The sequence below is a fragment of the Eublepharis macularius genome, chromosome 6, assembly GCF_028583425.1.
Source record: "Eublepharis macularius isolate TG4126 chromosome 6, MPM_Emac_v1.0, whole genome shotgun sequence".
In the NCBI taxonomy this organism is placed as follows: Eukaryota; Metazoa; Chordata; class Lepidosauria; order Squamata; family Eublepharidae; genus Eublepharis; species Eublepharis macularius.
The window spans coordinates 41759445-41783411 of NC_072795.1; the positions used below are offsets into that span (position 1 = coordinate 41759445).

General features: G+C 40.5%; 1 protein-coding gene across 4 annotated transcripts in view; it reads left to right on the plus strand.

The window, feature by feature from the left end:
• The window catches only part of TRIP12 (thyroid hormone receptor interactor 12), a 106658-nt gene that overhangs the window by 58581 nt on the left and 24110 nt on the right, over nt 1-23967 (plus strand). For 2 of the 4 annotated variants that reach the window (XM_054983208.1, XM_054983210.1), the window contains 12 exons: nt 3195-3348; nt 3913-4141; nt 7269-7387; nt 10442-10649; nt 12077-12177; nt 13014-13188; nt 13696-13837; nt 16236-16427; nt 17677-17828; nt 21716-21888; nt 22968-23041; nt 23128-23327. In XM_054983208.1, the coding sequence (XP_054839183.1) occupies nt 3195-3348; nt 3913-4141; nt 7269-7387; nt 10442-10649; nt 12077-12177; nt 13014-13188; nt 13696-13837; nt 16236-16427; nt 17677-17828; nt 21716-21888; nt 22968-23041; nt 23128-23327 (1919 nt within the window). The remainder of the gene's footprint in view (nt 1-3194; nt 3349-3912; nt 4142-7268; nt 7388-10441; nt 10650-12076; nt 12178-13013; nt 13189-13695; nt 13838-16235; nt 16428-17676; nt 17829-21715; nt 21889-22967; nt 23042-23127; nt 23328-23967) is intronic. The other 2 variants (XM_054983209.1, XM_054983211.1) reach the window with 1 other exon arrangement.

The following is a 23967-nucleotide window of genomic DNA, read 5'->3' on the forward strand; positions in this document are numbered from 1 at the left end:
AATGCCCCCAACCCTGAGGGGACCTCCTCCTACCTGTCCTCCCACCCCCCACCAAGGCTCAACCTGCTCCCACTTTGGGGGGCCATTTGGGGGGCCCTAACCCGAAACCCCCAACAGCCCCACACAGCCCCAAAGACACCCTCCCCAACATTCCCACACTTGCCCTTACCCCAAGAGCAGGCTGGCCAGTCATCTCCCATTGTTCCCTATGATGGGAACTTTTAAACTCTCTTTCCCAGGGCAATTATGCACATCCCAGGGGTGCCATAATGGAGGGCACACTCCTGAGTGCAAGCTTGTCCCTGTGAAAGCACACCTGAACTACAGACACCCTCCCCAAAATTCCCCCACTACCTACAGAGAGGGCTGGCCAGCCAGCCCCATTGTTTCCTATGATGGGAACTAACCTAACACCAAAGAACAAAACCACAAACACACACTGAATAAAGTTTAAAATCTTTATTTTTCAACCTTCAAATACAGAAAAAAGGCACGGTAGTGTGACACAGCACTCCATTCCCCCCACCCCAAAGAAACACAACTCACTACACACCAGAGAATCTGAAAAACACAGTTACATGCAAAAAATCTTTATTTCCTGTTGTGATTCAAGTTACACAGCAAGAACACAACACCGAGGGCAGACACACACACACCAGGAAAAACTCCTCCCCCTCTAACCACACACACACACACACACACACACACACACACACACACAATGTAGAATTTTTTTAAAAAAAAATTCACTCCCACCCAGTCAAGCCCCTAATCCTCCTCTCTGCTCCCCACAGCCACCAAGACAATCCCCCCCAAGAAAACTTAAAATACTTTAAACAGGTACAAACCCCCTCCCCCAACCAACAACAGTAAAAATGAATCAAGAAAAAAATCTGAAAAAAATTAGAAAAAAATTAATTTTTTAAAAAATTCACTCATTCCACCCAGTCAAGCCCCTAATCCTCCCCTCACCACACCCACCAAGACAACCCCCCCCCCGAGAAAACCCTGTGAGTCACTGACTCGCTCACCACTCCTGCAGTCCAGCGATGGTCAGGTGACAGGCAGGAATTCAATGGGGGGAGGCCTCCTCCACAGCAAGACTGCAGAGACGAGATGCTCAACCAGCCACAGCAGCAGCGGGAGTCTCTCAAGTCTCTCAGTCTCTAGGAAAGAGCAGAATTGAAACTGGTTATTAAATAAGTATATTAACTCTTTAAAAACTACTTCTAAATTCTAACCCCTCAGTCCCAAAGTGTGGAAGCCAGAGTAAAAAACTAGGCCAAAGCCTTGGCACACACCAGGGAAGCCACCCACTGTAGAAATGAAAGGCAGGCACAGTAAAAAAAACTTTAAACAGAGCGGCAGTGGGCCAGCTTCAAGTTAACCACCCCCCCACCTAGGCCAAAGCCTTGGCACACACCAGGGCTTGGCATGAGTCTGCCCCTAGGAAGCCACTGTTAAATTTAAAAAATAAAAATAAAATGCAAACTTAAAACAAATCCTTTCCCAAACCCACTGCCCCCCAACCACCCCCCTCCCCCAAAGATCGAAGAATCTTGTGAGTGAGACTCACTTACCAGTGAGATGCAGGGCCAGTCAGCAGCACTCCGCAGCAGGGTCCTCCTCTTCCAATTTCTGCCCAGGCAAGCCGCTCTCTCAATGTCAGGGTAAATTGGAAGATTTCTAAAGGGAAGCCTCCAATTTATAGCCCTGCACTGCAGCATTTTAAAAAAGGCACTCTCCTGCCAGAGAATCCCCATTGGCTGGGCTGGAAGGAGAATGCTACTGCAGGATTGGCCACTCCTAACCCCTCCTCCCCCTTGCACTCATTGCTAAGTCTGCAAACAGTGCAAAGAATCCCTCCAAATGTGCAGGTTTGCTTGCTGCTTGCATTGGCAATGGAGATCAGCAGCAGCAGCAAGCAAAAGCTCCCGCCACTTTTTTCATGGAGGGGAGGGGGAAGGAGGAGGTTAGAGTGAGTCACTCACTACTCCTCCCCCTCCCCTCTCCAAAGCTAGAACTGGAAGCCTTGAATAGGCTTCAAAACATTGCCTTTTTTTTTTTTTTTTTTAGCACGGGAAGCTTTTGCTTGCTGCTGCTGATCTCCATTGCCAATTGCAAGCAGCCGGCAATAGAGAGCAGCAGCAGCAGCAAGTGAAAGCTTCCTGTGCTTTAAAAAAAAAAAAAACGGCACTCGAGCGGCCGCTCCAAAGCGACCCGAAACAACACGAATCGCTTCGGGTTGCTTAGCTTCGGTATTTCCGAAGCGGGGCCATCTTGCTGGGCCCGCTTCGGGAAATTCCGAAGCGACACGAAGCGTGTCGCTTCGGGTAACTTTACCCGAAGCAAAACCCAAAGCGACCAGCCCTAATCGTGACTAGTAACTGTAGATGGACTTATCCTAACAAAAATCTATCATATCCCCTTTTAAAGCCATCTGTATTCATTGGCTTCACTACATCTTCTGGTAGTAAAATCCACAGTTTAATTATTCATGGAGTAAAGTATTTTCTTTTGTCTGTCCTGAGCCTGTTGCCCATCAACTTCATTAGGTGTCCTCAAGTTCTAGTATTATGGGAGAAGGAGAAAAAGCTCTCTCTGCTCTCTTCACCCCATGCATAATTTTATTTTTTGTAGAATGAAAAGTCCTAGACTCTTTTGCCTTTCCTCATAGGAAGGTTCTCCAACTCCCTAATCATCGTGGGTGCCCTCTTCTGTACTTTTTCCACCTGTGTAAAGTATACTTTTTGAGATCTGGCAGCTAGAACTGGAATAGGAGTCATCTCGTAATTCCTCTATCTTCTTGTCTTGCTTTACTACGAATGCAACATACACACTGGGTTCTTTTCTTTGCATACACTGTGCAGTTCAGCATTGCCCTTTTGGGAATGTCAGTTTAATGGCAAAATCCTAATTAGTTGTGACAGGGTCTGTTCATGCCGGACACATTCATACTTGATTCGTATTGATCCCACCAATAATATCTCTCAGTTTAATTTAAAATAGTCTTGAAGTGAAAGAAAGACAGGACACATGTCTATATCTTTATATCAACAAGTGTTTGAATGATGCATTAAGCAAATTTGAAAGTATCCTGCTCTTAAATGAGGTGCTTTATACTCTACAAAAGGCAGGGAAGAGTAAATAGTCTGAAACTCATTTGATGCCTGTGCTTGTGTTTTTGACCTTAGGCGGCCCATCAGGTTGGTGAAGATGAGATAAGTTTGTCTACTTTGGGACGTGTTTACACGATTGACTTTAATTCTATGCAGCAGATCAATGAGGATACTGGAACAGCACGTGCCATTCAGAGAAAACCTAATCCTTTAGCCAATACTAACACTAGTAAGTATCTTTTTTATAAAATCCTCCCCACATTTCTTTAAAGCAACTTCCTGTGTAACATCTTGTGGCTTGAGATGTCTTATTGGGAAAGAGGTTACACTTTAGGCTGCATGTGTTGCAGTGTGAAAGGGGTACCTCTTGCCCTTTGAATTGTCTATAGTGCATGTCAGTTTAAGATTCAGTCAACAAACTTATTTTTATAACTTTTTCATCTTCCGTCACAGGGGCAGGGTCACATATTCTAGGCTCTGAAGTGATAATGGCTCCTAGTATATTAGGTGTGCCTTGCTAATTTGCTATATGTGGTTAAGTTATGACCAAATACATCATACCATACAAAAATGTGTAGAATTGCAGTAAAGAGACTAGATCAGTCAGTTACAGTTCATGGAATAAAGAAAGCAAACGGTTAGCGAAATGCTATACTTCTTTAGCATATTGCATTACTGTCTAAGAATGTAGTATCTTAAGAATGTATTATTTCTCTGTATGCATCTAAGTCTGAAAAAGTGTCTGTGATTTGTACTTTTCCAAAGACACAACTGTCAATCTGTTGTTCTGTAGGTGGACATCCAGAATTGAAGAAAGATGATGCTCGAGCACAGTTAATGAAAGAAGACCCGGAACTGGCTAAATCGTTCATTAAAACATTGTTTGGTGTTCTCTACGAAGTGTACAGTTCTTCAGCTGGACCTGCTGTTAGACACAAGTGCCTTAGAGCAATTCTTAGGATAATATATTTTGCTGATGCTGAACTTCTGAAGGATGTACTAAAAAATCATGCCGTATCAAGGTAATTGTGTTACACGCATTTCATGTAAGCCCAATTCTTAATGCTATTCAAGTCTGATTCTTAATTTAGCAGTTAGTTTTGGCTAGAATTGGAGTAAGAAGCAGCACATATCCCACAGTACAAGCTGTCACTGAAGGATCGAAGTATCAAGTGAAGGCAATCAGCATTTGGGTTCTTTGTTTCCTGAAAGTTGCTTATAAAATTGCACATATAAAAGGCATGAAGCAGTATTTTTTAACAGTGACCTATAAAAATATGCTTAATCATTTGATGTATAATTCTTAGTAGGGTGTGCAATTTGGTTTGGAATTCAGATTAAAATACCAAATTTTGCCTGATTTGGTAAAACCCAGGTATTCTGAATGCAAAGTAGGTATCCTGTATTTTAACTGAATTTTTTTAAAAATTCGGTAAAAAAGATATCCAACCAAAATTCACCACATTTGTTGGGAAACCTACTCCTGGCTATTCTCTAAAGGCCCTTCAAATTGCATAAAGAGACCCCATGGGCCAATTTTATGGGGGCCCCAATAAGGAGCTCTCAGCCATCGTCCATGGGGCTATCCAAGGGCTGGGGGTGGCATTATTCATGCAGACTCCACCAAAATCACTGAGTGATTTCCCCATAAAAAACAATGGCCAAATTTTTTGGAAATACTCAAACCAAATTAGAGAATCAATTCGGAATCCAGGGAATTCTGCATTTTTCTCAGATTCAGTAAAAATTTCAGGTTTGCCAAATTTGGGGGTAGTGGTGTGTGTGCATTCCCCTAATTCTCAAATTGCTGAGATACCAGGGAGCCATTGCACACAAAAAATTTAGAGGTCTGGCAAAGTATTAGCATGGTTCAAACGTGATGACAAATATGCTTCATGCTTGTGTGCCCCTTCTGCTGTTATATGGCATATCAGTTTGGATTTCTGTCCTTCTCCTTGGTGTGACTTTAAAGTTTGAAGAATCAAAACCACTAAAAAATATGATCAGCTACAAAACATGCATAAAATCTGAAAGTGGTTGTACCTATATGCGGTCAAAAGCAAGGCAGACTTCATCTAGTACCTAAAAGATATTAACATTGGCATCAGGTCAATCTGAATAGGAGGGACATTTTGCAGTTTTGGAAAAAGAAGGTGGTTTGTTGTATTGTCGAAGGCTTTCACGGCCAGAGAACGATGGTTGTTGTGGGTTTTCTGGGCTGTATTGCCGTGGTCTTGGCATTGTAGTTCCTGACGTTTTGCCAGCAGCTGTGGCTGGCATCTTCAGAGGTGTAGCACCAAAAGACAGAGATCTCTCAGACACTGAGAGTAGTCTTGGCATTGTAGTCAGGAACTACAATGCCAAGACCACGGCAATACAGCCCGGAAAACCCACAACAACCAAGGTGGTTTGTGTCGCTACAGAGATGTGACCACCCCCACCAAAAGGTCACCGTGGAAGAGGCCATCGCTAATGTCACAACTGGAAGGCCTCTGGGAAGGCCCTCTTATAAACTTGACCAGGAAGTTTTATAGGGGAGCAAGCAGTCTGAAGATACTGTGGTCACTTGCTGTTTCGGAGCAAGTCTCTTGTCAAGCTCAGAATGCTTGGGTACAACTTTTTTAAAAAACTCAGCAACTGCTGGTGGGTCCAAAAAAAGAGAATTGAGGAAATGAAAGATTGCACTTGCAGTATTGCAAATGCATTTGGTGTGATAGCATGTTACCAGATGCCTGGGGTGCAGGAGAGAGCCAAGGTATTGCCTTCCATGCCCCAAGGACCAACAAGTAACAATATCACACAACAGGCCTTTGCGATACTGCAGGGGAAATCTTTCTTCAAGTCTTTTTAGTCCTACAAGCACAAACCCAAGTAGGTGCAGAAAGAGCTGTCTTCTGCTCTTACTGAAAGATGGGTCGGAAAGACTGACATTGCCGGGGAGGGGGAGAGAGAAGAAAGGGGCCATGGATGTTCTGCCCAGTAGCCCACAAATATTTGTTGCTGTCCCTTATTTAGGATCATAGATCAATGCTGATACTTTGAACTATTCTTAGGAACAAGGTAGAAGCTGGTGAAGTTCTTAAAAATTGGCAGAGCATCTTCTTAATAATATGGCTATCATATTCTGAACCAAGTTTATGAAAGCTGATCTCATGTATACCGGATTATATTTATTTATTTATTTATTTATTGCTTTACATTTCTAGACCGCCCTCCCTGTTAGTAGTAGTTGAACCTGGAAGTTGCTAGAGCATAGATATCAGTGGTAATACCACTTCTGTCCTGGAGAGGTTGCAGTTGGCACACAATTTAATGCTGATGAAAGGTGATCTGTTAGACAGGCATTACCTGAGTAATCAGCATTGGAACAGGTTCTAAGAATTCCCAGGCAGCATATCTGAAGTTTAATTGGAAATTGCAACATCATCAGGAGAAATACCACTTTCCTCGGTTAGTATTTTAGAAACAGCACTTCTGTTTTGTCTTGATGAAATTATAGTCCTCATCCAGCCCATTATAGACTCCAGGTGCTTGTCAAAATGCCCACTGCTTCACCTGATTCATAGGTAATGGAAAAACAGGGCCAGGTCTGTCTTGTGGTGATGCCTCATTCCAATGGCCTTCCCTTTTGTGGCAAACCATAGTTTGTTACATCCATATACTAAACTATGGCTTGCTCCCCTTCTCTTCCAAATCAAGATTCTTCAAGCTTGTAAATATAAGAAAAAACATGGCTTGTCGCTGCTCTGAACCATGCCATTGATTGGATGAAATGTATGTAGTTGTGAAAGAACGGTGTTTTTTCTAGGCAGCCCATCCTTCCACTATCCATAAAGGAAGTACACTGAGGGCTACAGTCTGTTACAATATCAGGGAGGTGTGAATGTTGCAAATGGATGTTTGCACATACAGATGGATTTGTGTCATCTCCATGCTGAGTATGTCTTGTGACAAACCTGGCTTCCTGCTTTGTAATATGTGAAATGACTTTGATTGTGCCACATACTTTTTGTCCTGCTACTATGCCTATTACTGAAGATGTACTTGTCTCTCTCTCACACATACGCATGCATGAAGCTATACCATGGGAACAACATAATTTTTGTTAATTGGAGTTTTCCAAGTAATTAGTTCAATTTTCTGTTTCAGTCACATTGCCTCCATGCTGTCAAGTCAAGATCTGAAGATAGTTGTTGGAGCTCTTCAGATGGCAGAAATCTTAATGCAAAAGTTACCTGACATTTTTAGTGTTTACTTCAGAAGAGAAGGTAATGGTGATCTTTGACTGATCCTGGCCTCTGGCATGAATACAGCTCTGACTTAGCTGTTTCAGGAGCATAGTGCAATGTATAGGGGAATAACTGTTTGAGACACTTGAATACACCCCAAGCAATAAATTTAGTTATAAGCATTTAGATTTAATCTTGAAGCTTTGCTCCCTGCAACTAAATGCTTGTGCCAAGAAGTAGCCAGTACTTCAGTGAAGGGAGGGCTACAACAGTGTTGTTAGAACATAAGCTGATGCTGATCAAGTAAACAAAACAAAATGGCAGTGCAAGTAACACAAAAATAAACTTGACAGATTTCTTCTATTTTGCTTATTTAGGGATTTCCGTCTTTCCCCCCCATTTAGTGATATAGTTTCAGGCTGGCAGTAAAGAAATTGTTAAATATGTTTAGGCAAGCTTTATTAATCTTGTACAAAAGTAACAAGATTACTAATATTAATTGCTAAATGTTGCTAATATTAATGCTAAGGTTTACTTATTTTTATTTACCTTGCAGAATTTATACACTGCCTTTCTTCCCTCATAAGGGCTTCCAAGGCAGCTAACTAATTAAAGCATACCAATACCATATAAAATCATAATATTAAAACCACCAAAAATGTTGTTAAAACAAAACCAGAGCTAAAATACATACAGAAGCTATTAAAACAGGAAGGAAGGATCACTGAGGGCCAAACTAAATGTAATGGCAGCTATGGGCCCAACCCATGGCCGCTGATCTCATTTTATAGGAGAATTTAGCTGCTTAAGAATTGCCACAAGGGCCCAATCCTGATCGCCCCTGCAGTGCAGCAAATCTTGTCTCCTCCATGCCTTTTCATGTGCTGAAACAGCTGGGGAAAGTGGACAAGATTGCATGGTGCTGCACTGTCTTGGCCCATCTACACTGGCTCCCAGTTTGTTTCCGGGCACAATTCAAGGTGCTGGTGCCTTTGAAACTTTATATGGTTTGGAACCAATCCCCTACATTGTGCAAGAGGTTGGACTAGATGACTCTAGAAGTCCCTTTCAACCCTATTGTTCTATATCTGGAGGACCACCTATTTCCAAAGAACTACGCAACTTCTAGGTCATCCTAGGTGACCCTGCTTTGGGTGCCCCTGCTCTCTGAGATTAGACAGGTGGCAGTCTGGGAGAGCATTTCTTGGTTGTAGCACCAAAACTGTGGAACTCTCTTGACAAAGAGATTGGTCTACCCTTCTGTTGTCTTTGTTTGTTTGTTTGTTTGTTTGCTGTTTGTGGTGTGGTTGGTTGGGTGGTTGGGTGGTGTGTCCTCATTGATTCCTCCTTCATGCCCAATGTTTTAATTGTTATTTTTATATCTGTTATGTTTTTAAAGCTCTGGTTTTAATTCTTTTTAAAAATAAATAAATAAAACTAACTCTTTTACTGTTGTGTTGTGGTTGATTTTAGTGGTTTTATAATGTGATTTTTTAATATGTTTCAATTTGGTAGTTGCCTTGGTAGCCCCATGAGAGCAGAAAGGCAGGATAAATTTTGTTAAATAAAAGATAAAAGCCATGGAATTGGTCCCTCACAATTTTTAAACACTAAATTCTCCTCTAAAATGGCATCAGCAGGCACTGGTTGGACCCACGGCCACCATAATGTCTAGTTTAACTTTGAGGGAACACCAAAGAAAACAAAAGTCTTCATCTGCTGGCAGAAGATGGCAACAGAAGGTAACAGATGAGTTTCCCTGAAGAGAGGGTTCCAGACTTCCCATGCCAAAACCAAGAAGGCCCTTTCCTGGGCCACCACTTGCCTAAAGTTAGAAAACAGGGGCATCCAAAGCAGGGCATCGGAAGATGACCATAGGGCTCAAGTAGGTTTATAAGGGAGCAGGCATTATTTCAGGTATGCTGATCCCAAACCATATAGGACTTTAAAGGTCAGCACCAGCACCAGCACCTTCAATACTGGGAGTGCTGTGGTCCCTGTAAGCTGCTCCAAAAAAACTTCCTGGCTGTAGCATTCTGCACAAATTTCTGAATGCTTTTCAAGGTTAGTCTCATGTAGAGGGTGTTACTGTAACCTAATCTAAGTATAACTGGGGCATGCACCACAGTGGCCAAGTATTTTCTGCTCAGGAAAAGCCACAGCTGGGTAACCAGTCAAAATTGGTAAAGCACTCTCAGCGACAGCTGCCCCCCTGCTTATCCAGCATTAGGCCTGGGTCCAAGACCACCCACAGACTACAACCTGTCAATTTTACTTCTTTCAAAAGAAATTTGAGATCAATATAGCTTAAATCTAAAGGTGAAGGAAATCAAAATGAAAAAAAATGTATAAACGAATTTGAAAAGCTAAAATATCAGTTAGTTGTATTTTTAAATAATTGTAGAGATATGAAGCCTTGTCAAGGAAGAGCATCTTTTGAATGAAATATTATCCAGGGCTTTCTGACTTTTCTCTGCCCACACAATTCTGCAAAACTGAAACACTAATACAGTGACCACAGTCTTCCTATTTTTTTCTTGCATCTGTTATCATGAAGAATTCCTTCCTGTTAATTTTCCCCCTCTGCATGCTGAGAACTGCACTTGCCTAATGGCTCCAGTAGTTCAGGGACTGGATTGAGCATTATGTTTAAAAATGCAAGTTCAGAATATATTTGAACAAGCTTTGTTAAGAGCCTAGGCTTGATTCAGAGATAATAAATATCTTTGTTAGAGGAAGGAATTCAAGAGAGCCTCAGGGCCTTGATTTCCCTTATAGTTCCATAGTTCTGTGGCAAACAGAAGTTTCTAATTTAGCTGAAACTCACTGGTGAACATAAAGATAAAAACAATGGTAGCAGTTACAATGATATTAAAACATCATAATATCATGCAGTCAAGACATTGCCATCTTTCTAAATATCAGGGCCTGTGGGGCAGGGAGGCCATTCACCTGATGACAACCTAAAATCAGGAGGACAGCATGTCCTTGATTTATTGTGTATTTTCACTAAATATTTTCCATAAAATAGCTTCCCCCACCTTTTAACAAGTTTTAAATGTGTTAATTTTGGGTTTTGTTTTTTGGGGGAAGGTGTGATGCACCAGGTGAAAAACCTAGCGGAATCAGAGGCTTTGCTAACAAGTCCCCCAAAAGCATGCACTAATGGCTCAGGAACGCTGGGTGCTACTACAACAATAAGCACTGGAACAGCAACTGCTGCTAGCAATGCAGCTGCAGACTTGGGCTCTCCAAGCTTACAGCACAGCAGGGAAGACTCTCTGGACCTGAGTCCACAGGGGTGAGTGTGCCTTATTGTTCTTTAAACAACAAAAATATGATATTGCTGTGAATTAGCCTGTCTTAACATGGTTATGCTTGCATTATGATATTTTTAATAGGCATATAGAGGTAGAGCTGCTGTAGCACAGTGGTTAAGTAGTTTGGCTGCAAATCAGCACTCTGCTGGTTCAAATCCTGCTACTGCCATGAGCTCAGTAGGTGGCCTTGGGTAAGCCACTGCTTTCAGCCTCAGCTGTATTGTCGGGATAATAATAACACTAACTTGTTCACTGCTCTGGGTGAGGCACTAATCTGTCTAGCCGAGTGGTATATAAGCACAGTTATTACTTATTACGTACCAGATACAAAAGGAAGTCAATACTTGTTGTGTTGAACTTGGGAATGCTGGTTGTAATTTCTGTTATCATTATACTGCTGTTCCTTGGTGCTTGTTATTGGTTGTAATTTGGAGGTAGACTCTTAAATAAGAAAAAGAGGTTGTACAGTCCATCTCGCATTGGCCTTAATCTTTATGGCATCATATAAAATCTGGTATCAATAAGCTGCTTGATGAGGTTATGAGTGCACACCTTGTGTATTTCAAGCTGAGAACTTGTGCCTGTCATAGATCATAATGGCATAATAATAGCTTTTCCAAGGCATCCCATGTAGCCAATTTGGGGGTGTTCAGCCTGAGAACTAAAACATAGTTCCATTTAAATATTCTTCTTAGAAGGTGCAAAAAAGATTGTAGCTTACTCTGCTGTTTTTTAAGGATGGGAGAACTTGAATTGCTAATGCGCATGCCAGTAATAGTTAGTAAAATATCAATAATATTTAGTAAAATATCAGTACTTACGTCAGTACTTAAACTTGGAAGTCAGTTGCCAGAAGAAGTCTGCCAGTTGTTCGTTTTGTCAGATTCAGGCCTTAACATGGCAAATAAATACATAGGATTTTTCTTTTTGGCTTGTTTAATCAAAGAAAAACACTAATCAACAGAGGACTAATATTTGGACACACTAATTTGTGCCACAGCCACCATTCATAGTTGTGAGATGAATGGAGAAAGAACCTGTGTTAGACCTTTTCACTGTTGGCCTCTTGTAAAACTTAAACTTTACAGATTACAAATTTAAGTTGTTCTCGCAGATTTAAGTTTATAGCTTTGGCATATTATGCAAGTAAAAATGCTCAATTTGCTGCTGCTTTTTGAAAAGGCACTTGCTTATTTTTTTCTACATGAATTTAGAAAACAATGTTGAAGTTTAGGAATAAATATTTTTATAACCTGAGAATTAAGCTATAAATGGCTTTTAGTGATATGTAGCCAGTGAGATACAGCTTCAAACTAAATGTCTTGAAACAAATATTTAAAACTTAAAGTGTAATGCATTAAAGTATCATATTGACTTACATTAGGTGTTTTTGTGATTATTTTGATAGCCGATTAAGTGATGTTCTTAAGAGAAAAAGATTGCCAAAACGTGGGCCCCGACGGCCAAAGTATTCACCTCCCAGAGATGATGACAAAGTAGACAATCAAGGTAAGCTTGTGGACACATTTGTACACAAAACAATACACTTGATTAGCAAGGTGGATGCTGTGATTTCTTACACTGTGAATGAGAGAGAGCCTTTTAAGTCCTTGGTACAATCCTGAGAAGAGAGTGCTGGCTTTTCCTTGAACAATAACTTTCTAGTCCTTGATGTTACATCAAAAAATAAAAGAAACATGCCCTAAAAGCCCAGATGTAGAAGGCAAGTGAATATTGGAATACATATTTTCAGATGCAAGCATATGACATGAGAGGAAAGCTAAACTGGTAGCCTTTTAACAGATATCCTAAGGCTTCTGAAGTATTCCACAGTACGAGTGCTTGAGAAGTGGCTGTTGTACTTCTGTGGCTTGATTCCATTTGTACATTTATTCAGTTGAGGGCAAGTGTTCTAAATGCTGAAGAAACTGCTTGCTCTTGATTTAGTCTTGAACTAGAGATGCTTCACCTCTTAATGGATTAAGAGTGCACCGATGTCAGTACTAATGCACTTGAAGCTGCAGTTAAGTTGTATTTGTTATGGTTCGAAAACACGTCTAATATGTGTGTGACTGGATTGCTGTGTGGGTGTACATGCATAATCTGTTCAGCCTCTAAATTAGTCTTCAAAATGTTTGTAATATTCATTTAACACTACCGTTTATGCAGTTGAAAGTGATAATCACATCCTGGTGTGTGTGTGTGGGGGGGGGGGGGGTGATGATGCATTAAGCACACACAATGCCATCAGAGAACATGAGTGTCAGTGGATTTTTCTGCTGTTGGTAAACTTCAGCAGCAGTTAAATCTCAATTCTGATAGCATCTCTTTTCTCCCTGCAAAAGCTAAAAGCCCTACAGCTACTCAGTCTCCTAAATCTTCCTTTTTGGCAAGTTTGAATCCTAAAACGTGGGGAAGATTAGGCACCCAGTCCAATAGCAACAACATTGAACCAACACGTACAGCAGGCGTCAGTGGTCTTGCAAGAGCTGCCTCAAAAGATACAATATCCAATAACAGGTAATTTATCCAATAATTCTTACTATGCAAAACTGTCTTTCGGTGTGATAGCTTCTGTTACTTTAATAGTTGGAACTCTATAGTCCCTGGCCATTGTGGCATACCTTGGGAGTTAATATGAGGTCTGATTGGGAGAAGAGGACAGAACTTCAGGCTGGAAACAGTGTGAGCCAGTCAGTGATTGGGTGAAGTTCAGATTAACGGGGGACTGCATTGAAGGGAAGTATTATGACTGAAAGGTAGACCATTTATTTTTAAAATAAAGATACATATTGGGTAGAGAGGGGGAAGATAGTAGACTGGAATAAGGAAAAAGAACGCTAATCAGATTTGCAGCAACTCCTGACTACTGTGGAAACATCTCTCTTAAGCCTCCCTGTCTTGGTAATACTGAGAGGCTTGTGTACATTGTAAATATGTACTTGAGTACTACAGAGTGGCTGTGTGCACAGTATGCAGCCTTTAAGTATTTTAATATATTATAATATAAACTGTACTTTCTTATAGAGAGAAAATCAAGGGTTGGATTAAAGATCAAGCCCACAAATTTGTAGAGCGTTACTTTAGTTCTGAGAACATGGATGGAAGCAACCCTGCACTAAATGTGTTACAGAGACTTTGCACTGCAACTGAACAACTCAACCTTCAGGTTAGGGTATTTTTGTTCAATATGGAGAAATGTTTTACAAAGGAAAAGGAAAGATTCTGTTTTACTGTTACTGCCTACAGTGTACATGTGAGCAAGTCTCATGTTTCTTCTGCAGTTACATATGAGCTTTTTCAGTCCTTGAAATGCATTTCCTCTTAATTTTCAAAGAATGTTGGTGTTAAAGCTGGCAATGCTTGGTGTTGGGGTGTTTGCAGGGGGTGGGGGGCTATTCACAGCTATTGACTACAAGTATATAGTGGTATGTTATCATTGACCATTCGCAGCAGTCATCTTTAAGTATGACATTGTGGGAGAATTTTAATTGCATAACCTTGTTATGAAAATTGGTTCCAAAACACATTAGTACCAGCATGTATGTGGGAGAAAACTAATCATGTTCAGATAAAATCTTCAAGAATTTGTCTACTCAACCAAAAAAAGGGAAGTGCCCCCCCATTCATTTTAATTTAGGTATAGTGTCCAAAAACTGAAGGATCCACATAAAGCACAATAGGAGTTCAAGTGATTCAAAAGCTGAAAGAATACTGGAAATGTACATAGTCATCTAATTTTGGAAATGGCTTGTCATGTTGTGTACATGCATAGAAGACAATGGGAGGTAGAGGAGCACAGTTCTTGAGAACCTTATGCAAGTCCCTTAATCTGTGGGCACTGCACTTGAGCTGGAATGTATTGGGTCCAAGTCTTAATGGGTCATGGCCCAAGTCTTAAAAGGTTACTTAGAAAGAAAACTTTGGCTGTATTCTAAATCTAATAAGCACCTCAGCAGATTGACTGCATTCTGTTTGGGTAAAGGAAAATACAGGTTTTGCACAGCCCTCAAAAGCAATAGCCACTTCTGTCTGAGCATATCCCAAATGACTGCCATTATTGAGTAGAGCAAAGGCAGCAAATACGAGGGTCTTTTTCACGCTACTTTTTAAATATATTCTTTATACAGTCGTGGATATCAGACACTTTTTACACTCAATAGCTATGAAAATGCCTCAGTGTTGGTTTGAAAAAGAGCCTTCATGTTTATATTCAACTATATTTGAAGCAAGTTTTTTCCATGATCAACCATTACTCTTTATATACATGCTAAGTCCATATTGGACTTACTCTGCTAGAGGTGGCTTTGTTAATACACCAATACAGCACAAAGGGAGAGGTTCCAAGATTGCACAACACTGTACTATAAAAAGCCCTACAAGAACCTACTTATCACACTACCAGGTGTGTTGCATTAGCAATATACAATACAACTAATACACAAAATAGCAATATATTTGTAATATGCAGTTATACACCAGTGAATCACCAATCATATACAATATACATTCATAATCCCTTTCAATTATATTATACTCATAGTCCTCAATCTGTTTTGTAAGATCCAAGGAAGAAAACTAATTCAAAGATGTTAGAGCTCAGTCCATATATGAAAAATGTACATTGGAATGCAATTCTTCGCTCTCAGTGTTAACGAGCCCACAACACCCGAAGATGTTTCTTAGCTTTATAGCTACATTCACAAGTCGAATACCTGGGATACTCCCACTGCTCCAGGACTATCCCACTGTTGGCAACCAAATGGCTGCAGGTGGCTGGAGTCACTCCCCAATTGTCAGAGCGCTCCCAAAGTTGGCAACGAGCCCGCCAGCAATCAGTTCTGCTCGTTTCGCCTCAGCTTCTTCACAGCCAACAAATGCCACTTTACCATAAAGTTATTTTCACAAACAATACGAGACCGATGGACTCTGAGTTATTCAGTGTTGATTCAAACAGTGGTGGCTTTGTTAGCAGTTGTCTGGAAACTAGGCATCCTATTTTGCATGTAGTGCCTTTCATGGGTATGCTGTCATGGAGTTACAGTCAGTACATAGGTATTTAATAGTGCATTGGATTTGGGGCTTTATCCTACATCCCCTCAGGTATAATCAGCAAAAAGGTGCAGAATATGGTCATTGACAGTCTTCAGTGCAGTCCCACATTGGGACTGTGCTTGCGCAGACCAGCTGCTCGGAACAGGATTTTTTCTAGCTTTTAGGCTATTCCGGGGGGGGGGGGGGAGGACCCTCCCTTGGACCACTCTGAACCAGTTTTTCCTGCCAAAAGTGGTCACATGGTGGTTGAGGTCGCCCCTTTTCCCTCAGTTCTCCTGTACTGCCGCAAGTCTCCATTGTCATGATCCAGAGAGCTCACAGCAGGGCAGGAGGGAGGGAGTGTATGCCTGCACAAAGACCTAGATGAACAGCAGTTACAGGTAAGTGCAACTCTGTTTTAGGATTTGAGTATTAAAATATCTGGAGTTCATCCAGTTCTTTCTTTCTTTTGATCTGTGGAATGATTGCTGAAATAAAAGCCTTGTCCTCAAATAAAAACTCATTTGTTTCAGGTGGATGGTGGAGTTGAGTGCCTTGTAGAAATCCGTAGTATAGTCTCTGAGTCTGATGTCTCTTCGTTTGAGATCCAGCATAGTGGGTTTATGAAACAGCTGCTGCTTTACTTGACGTCCAAGAGTGAGAAAGATGTTGTAAACCGGGATGTCAGATTGAAAAGGTTCCTTCATGTATTTTTCTCTTCTCCTGTAAGTATCTTGCAATCTTCAGTGTTACGGGGGGGGGGGGGTCACTTCCTAGTTGTGGTACATATGGTGCAATCGTAAGATTCTTGAGGAAGTGATTTTGAAGACTTGTGACCAACAGCCATGTATGATTTTCTCTTTTCTTGTATTAGAAACTGAGAGACAAATTGCTTGAATAAAAGGTTTCTACAAAATTGATATTACACAGAGAAAATTTGGTGTAGCTTTTTGTGTGCAGTCTCACTGTATATTATAAATAAATAACATATTACATTTTGTGCAAGTATTGTGTTTGTTGAAGAGAATCTGCTAGAACAATCCCTGTGAAATATCTTCTACTGGAGAAGAGTACACTGAGCGTGTAGAATAATTTATCTGAGCTGACTCTAGATTGCCTTGGTTGGCCGTAGTGCTTCAAAATATTGCTAATTTTTAATAATGAACTGTATCGACCCAGAGACTCTCATCCCCCGTCCCTGACAGCTTTCCTGGCCACTCAGGACCCCTAGGAGCCTCTAAGAGCTCTGGTCGTTTGTTTGAAGCACCCCAGCTTCCTGGGTTCTTTTGAGTGTGTGTACCTCCTTAGCAAGCAACACTGGACACAGGCTTGTAAAATATATTATTGGAATTTATTAAAGAAAAAACATAGGAGCACGTGCAAGGCAGAAACCACTCTTAGAAAGCATTTAAGCAAGGCAGAGAACAAATAACAGCTTGCTGATCTAAATATGTTCTCACTTGCTAAAATACTACTGGCTATCTGACTGAACATTCTCTGAGTTGGTTCCAAAGCTGGTTGATCTTACCAAAGTTCATCCATGCCAGCTTATTCTAGGCATCATGGAGGCGTAGAGCTGAGGAGCTATTTCACACACATTGTAGGTAGTTGGCAATGGCTACAGGGTAGAAAAACTGATAAACTGCCTAGAGACCAAGAAATCTGGAGGGGCATCAGTCCACTCAAGGAACCTATTAGGGCTCAGTTTCTTAATTGGACATTACAGCCTTGTGAAAGTTTAGGGAGTAAGGATATGGCTGAGATCAGCACCAGCTCTCGCCTTCTCCAAGGCCACTCTCTCGGGAGAAGAAAGCAGCCCAGGTGCAGCTAATTAGCAGAGCGTGAGACTTTCCAGAAAACAGGCCGAGCAAGAATTCCACAGGACATGAGGCCTGAACCAAAGTTTCAAACTTAGCATTCTGTATTGAGTGGTACAAGGCCTGGTCCCTACATGAACTTAACTTTTAATTCCAGCTTCCTGGAGAAGAACCCCTTGGAAGATTAGAGCCATTAGAAAATGCACCTTTATTGGCATTAGTCCACAAAATGAATAATTGTCTTAGTCAGATGGAGCAGTTTCCCGTTAAAGTCCATGACTTTCCAAGTGGAAATGGAACAGGGAGCAGGTAAGGATTAATGCTCAGGTAAACTTCATTTTCAGAACATTACTTTCCAGAATATTTCTTGTTCCACTAATTCTGCCCATCTGAAAGGGCTTATAGGATTGTCTATGTTGTGCATTGATTGGCTGTCCTTACACATAACTGCTTAAAAGACTTTGGTTTGCATTGCTTCTTTTGGTTGTTGTTGTATAAGCCATTCCAGATTACCATAGAAAAAAACTGAGGCTTCAGCTCTTCAGTGTAAGGGATTTGGGCATGGAGTAGGTATGCTTCTTTGGAGATCGACTACTGATGCTTCACAATGGCAGTTCACATAAATGATTTAAGCAATTAAGAAGAGTCAAAAGAGAGTGAAATTAAGCTAAATATAAATCTCTTGGCACTCCATTTAAAAGTCATGATTGCAGCCCTTGAATGTTGCTGGGCAGTCTTTGCTTATTTATGTAAAGGTACTATGGATTTAGAAATAAGTCATAGTTCAAGATTTTTATAGACTGGTATGATTATCTCAGTCCAAGTCTTTGAAAACAACTTTTAAATATTCAAGATACTGGCTGTCAGTCCTGCAACCTTTTTCCAGTCTATTGCTAGTTTTCTAACAATAGATAGCAAAAAATATTGGGTTGGATTCCATTGAAAAGATCCACACATGCCATGGGGTGGGTAGTCTTCTTCACTGATTCCCCCCCCCCTTTTCCATGGCAGTAATCCAATTTCGACCTCATGCTCGGGGGGAGGGGTCCCTCCTCCCTCCTCAAGAGCAGCATTTTGTTCCATGTTTGGGGCTAAAGCAGAGGGGGTAGGTGGAAAAACTGTACTTCTGTGCATAGAAACTTGAGATGGGATCCAACCCATATAATTTCCTTCAAAAGCAAAATCTTACTGTGATCTGATAGTCTCTAGTATGCGAAGTTGTAACCTAATGTATACCAGTGATACCTGATTGATTCTTGGTTTTCATTTTTTTTTCTTATTTGCTGGGGTTCTTCTTCTTTTTTTACTGTTAGCAGCTTTGGGAACCATACTTGGCTAAGAGGTTAGGGTTTAATATTTTCTTGAGAAATTAACTACATGTTGCCTAATTAGCTATCTTGGAATTTAGATTGTATGGAGTTACTATGTTTAGTATAAAACTTGCTCAGTGAATTTGGTCAAGTTCTTCTATAACTTTAAACCTGATTTTCAAAAAATGAACAGAGCTTTAAATTTAGAAAAGAAATTTTTGAAAAAAACTTGCCTAGATCTAGTCATCTTATGGGATACTTTTCTTCTTAGCCAGTTGTTTAGCAGTGGAATATTGTAATGTTTGCAGTCCATAAAAGTAGAAGCAGACTGATCAAATCTGTGATGGGTTGCCCCAAAGTGATATCTTTATCATCACAGTAGATTTGATTCCTGAACAAAGATAAGATTCTTAACAGAATACCTTAAAAGAGAGAGAGCATTGTATATTTAATAATCAAGTATGACCTCCTTTCAGTCTCAAAACCCTCATGGGGGTACCACTCAGAGTAAAGGAAAAAAGATAATTTTTAAAAAAATCTCAAACCAAACAAAATTCCAGCTGGCATTTTGCACTGCCATAGCACTGAAAGAGGAGAGAGAATGGCGGGGGGTGGGAGTGGAGAAGAAATCTGGGGGGCTGTGATGGGAGGGAGAAAAGAGTAAGCAGGTATGATAAGTGGTTGGCAGGAGGAAACAGTGGTGGTAGGCAAGTGAGGACTTTAGAAAGAAAAATACTGGAAGTGTGGATAACCCAAGAGAGGAGTAAAATAGTGAGTGTGTAGTAGTAGGAAGGGAAGAAACAGACCCAGACTGAAGGAAGCCTGGAAAACAAATCAGGAAAAGAAATGGGGGGGCAGTGGGAGGGGCTGGGGGGGGTCTTCCACTCTGTCATGTGCCCTTGTTGGTTCCTGGCTTGTAGATAATCCTTTTTTGTCTCCCTCGATGTTTCTTCGTTCTTACATGTACATGTAAACAGCTTTACTTGTAGGGTAATTGCTGGCAAAAAGAGTCTCAGTTAGCAAGTGAAGCTAGATAACCCCTTCCCCACCCACTGAAAAGAAACTCCCTTATCTATTTCAACTTTAAACTCTAGGTAGGAAGTCAGCCTACCAAGCTAGAAGAAGCTTGTGTGTGCATGCATCTAGTCCATCTCAGTAAGATCTACAGAATTCTTTAAACCTATGCCTCAAGCAAAGTACCAGAAAACAGGTATTTCTCAATGCCATGCCTTGATAGTGATGGTTCTACACAGTTTGCAACAAAGATAGTAGAATTAGTTTAACCTTAATCCACCTAAGGAAAGTTACATCTTTGTGAGCTTTGTACACAATAACCCTGCTGATCATAGGGGGCATACAATCTCTTTTCCATTGTTTGTGGTCAACAGGGTTGGGTTGGCACTCAAGTAGGGAAAAAGCAAAGGGTAGATCAGAGCTCATGCTGACACTTCCTACACAACTTCAGTGATACTTCACTCACACTTAGAGAACTTTGAAATCTGCTTCTTTGAGCTTGCTAAGATGTTTCTCACTCCTAGGATTGTACAAATGGTGAAGCTTGGACTCTCTTCGGTTGCATGAGTAGAGCTAAAAAGTACCATGTTTAGGTGTTGTGAAACTAAATCCCACCTAGGCATAGCCTCAGGAAGAAAACATTTGTACTATTCTTTAGGTTGTGGGTGAAATATGTAAGTGCAGTTGTTAAAACCTGTCTGGCCATGGTGCTGATTAGTCTGCTTCCTTGCTTGCCCAAGCAACACCTTGACATAGAACAGCTGGCTAAGAAGAAATTGTCTTAAATTTTTGAGATATGATGTCACCAATCTTCATTCCTGTAATTTTTTATATTCTCTTTGCTTCAAATGAGTCTTATAAATGGATGCACCCCATCTTCTAGTATCAGATTAGCAGCAGTCAAAAATGAGAAAATGGTTAAAGTCTAATCAAACTGCTTATAACATATATCCTCAGAGCACAGCTGTGTTTAAATTCTTAGCCTACAAAGAAGTAAATGTGGCTAGCAGATTGGACTCTGCAGTTCTGTTCAGCTAATGCCATTGTTTTCGCCAGGTTCAAGGAGGCTCTTCTGCTGCAGAAGGTCCCTTGTGCCAGATGAAAGCACTGTAATTAGCACAATGGATCTTTGAGATCTAACTCAGTATGTCCAAATATTTGCAGCCCAGCTGATATGTACACGCAACCTGTGTTGTGGTTGTAATGTTTGCCATTGAATGCATGGCTCCTTCTTTTGGAATAGTTCAGCAAGCACAACAAATAATGCAGCAATATTTGTTGGGAAATACAGACTTCAAATCAGTTACACATATCTTTGCTAGTATATTTGCAGTGCAATCCTATGGAGAGATACACCAGTCTAAGCCCATTGAAGTCAATGGGCTTAGACTGGAGTAACTCTCCATAGGATTGCACTGTTAGTGTGGGTTCTGTACTTACAGAACTTGGGCTGTACTTGAAGGGCCTTGCTTTTAAGGTGGTGAAAAAACTGTTGTGGATATAATAACAAAACTTGAAAATCATCTGTATCATATGAACATTTGTTACCTAAAGCAATGAAAAATGATATATATAATGAACATCAAGAGCAGAGCAAGTAAGGCAGAATAAACCTGAAATGACAGCCCCAAATTTAATAGTCTCTCAGTCTGAAGTAATAATTTGTAAGCAAAACTGATCTGTTCCTATCTTCCAATTCTGAAATTAGATGGGAGTTGGAGAGACCAGTTTAAGAGGAATACAGTCTTAAAATCGGATGGACTTGTTGAGCCAACAGGAAAGGAAGGAACTTTTTTTGTTACTTAAATGTGTTGATTATACACAACTGAAAATAGAATAACTGTAGCAACGTTTTTCATAAATTATCTTGAGTTTTTCTCTTAACAGAGGATCCCAAGCGTTAAAGTTTTTCAACACCCATCAGTTAAAATGCCAGCTGCAAAGACATCCAGACTGTGCTAACGTGAAACAGTGGAAAGGTGGACCTGTGAAGATAGATCCCCTTGCTTTGGTACAGGCCATTGAGAGATACCTAGTAGTGAGAGGTACCTTTTATTGTTTAATTATACACTGTAAATGTGTGGTCACAGCATTGTGTGTATACTCATGCTAATTGTGGCTTAAAGCTGTACAGCAGGACTTGAAGAAATCAGTTTGACTGATAAGAGCCTTTGTATACAATCTTTAATTGGCCTGACTTCTCATTTTGATTAAAATTACACCAAAGCTTCAAATTTTCATCAAAATTAGCTGGTTATAAAACTTCCATTGGGGACTGATGTTAGTTGGGGAAACTGCTGAACAGGACCTGGCATTCAGGCTGCCCTGCCCAGTTCATCTCCCTGGCTCACTTTTTATCCCTTAGCTTGGTTGGTTGTTGTGCATGCTGAGGGATAAACTGGGTGAACGTATGCTGTTGAAGTCTACAGTTTTTTTTCTGAACTCTTTGAGAAGTTGATTGTACAAGTTTGTCACTCTTTCAGATTAAGCACTTTAGACCCGTAGCAAGTTCATACTTGAAAAATTCTGAAGATAGTAAGGATGACATGATGTCTCAGTTATTTTGTAATAGCTCTAATGCTGGTGGAAGAGTCTAAGAGCTGTTACTACTCTTTGAATGTAGATGGAATTGTTGAAAATAAAGACAGTTGTTGAAAAGAAAAGACAGAGTGTTTGATATGTACTGAAAATGGTAGCAGGTATTGATCTGGGTGGCCAAGGCAAGAGTGGTCATTCTTAGGATGCTAATAGAAGCAAGGAGAAAGCAGAATATTTGACTACTAATATCTTATGTGTTGCTGTTAGCTCTGGGTATAGGATGCCATTAATGTGGAATATTTTGTAAGTTAGCTCTTTTAATGACCCATTAAGACTACTCTTTAATATTGATTATAAAAAGCAGACATGTCCTCTAATGGGAAGGAGATAAGAGTGCCATTTCTCAAGACAGAGCTCTGAAATGTTACAGGGGATTGATCTGTTCATTAAAACTGTTCTTATATGTTTGCTTTTTCCTGTCTGGGAAGTAGAATTGCCTGGGGTGGTTCCTGCAGCTCCTTTAAATATTTTAGAAGCATTGTTTGTTTCAGAGGTCCAGTTAACAGTATTTGGTCTGTTTTGCAAGGTTATGGACGAGTGAGGGAAGATGATGAAGATAGTGATGATGATGGATCAGATGAGGAAATAGATGAATCTCTGGTAAGGTATTGTCGAGTTTTGATTTCCACATTGGAGAGCTACTTAGACTGCATTTTAACTTTTGCCCTTTTCCTTCTTTGTTTTAGGCTGCTCAGTTTTTAAATTCAGGGAATGTGAGGCACAGGCTGCAGTTTTACATTGGAGAACATCTCCTGCCATATAACATGACTGTGTACCAAGCAGTTAGACAGTTCAGTTTGCAAGCTGAAGAGGAAAGGGAGTCCACAGATGATGAAAGCAACCCATTGGGAAGAGCTGGAATTTGGACAAAGACTCATACCATCTGGTAAGTCAGAGAAAATGGGCCCTCTCTATTTTAAAGGGTATTTTTAAACTAGCCACTTACATCACCCTTCCTCTAAGGAGTTTGGGACATTGGTTCTCTCCCAATCCAGCCATAGTAGTACCCTTTGCATTTAATACCATCATACATTTGACAGACTAAATTAGCCTTAATGTTTTCTAGGAGTACCTTGCTGAACTCTCATATGTGGTTACTTTCTAACTTTATCATTGTTCAATTTAGTCCAAAGTTTGAGAACAAAAAGTAGGGAGCAAGAACATGCTTCATTTTCAAAAATAAAAAAACAGGCACAACTTTGTGTTGCTCCAAATACAAGAAACAGTTTCCTTAGCTTTATTTCTTTGGCAACTGGGGGAAAAGTGGGGGCTGTGACTATAAAGCTCTTAAGGATGTGCTGGAATGTAGGGGGTACTTGGAGTATGCTTTTTAGTCGCGAATGAATTATGCCATTTTTAGCAGTTGAGGGATGGGTAAGTAAAGAATTTCTATTCTATTCTCTTGCTTTCAAATAGTTTTGAAGGAGGCTATTGACCTCCTTGTTAATATGGGAAAGTTTAATATGAAGTGAGTTAAAGCATTTACTTTGAGGAATAAATCTGATAGGAGTTGCATTTTCCTGCCC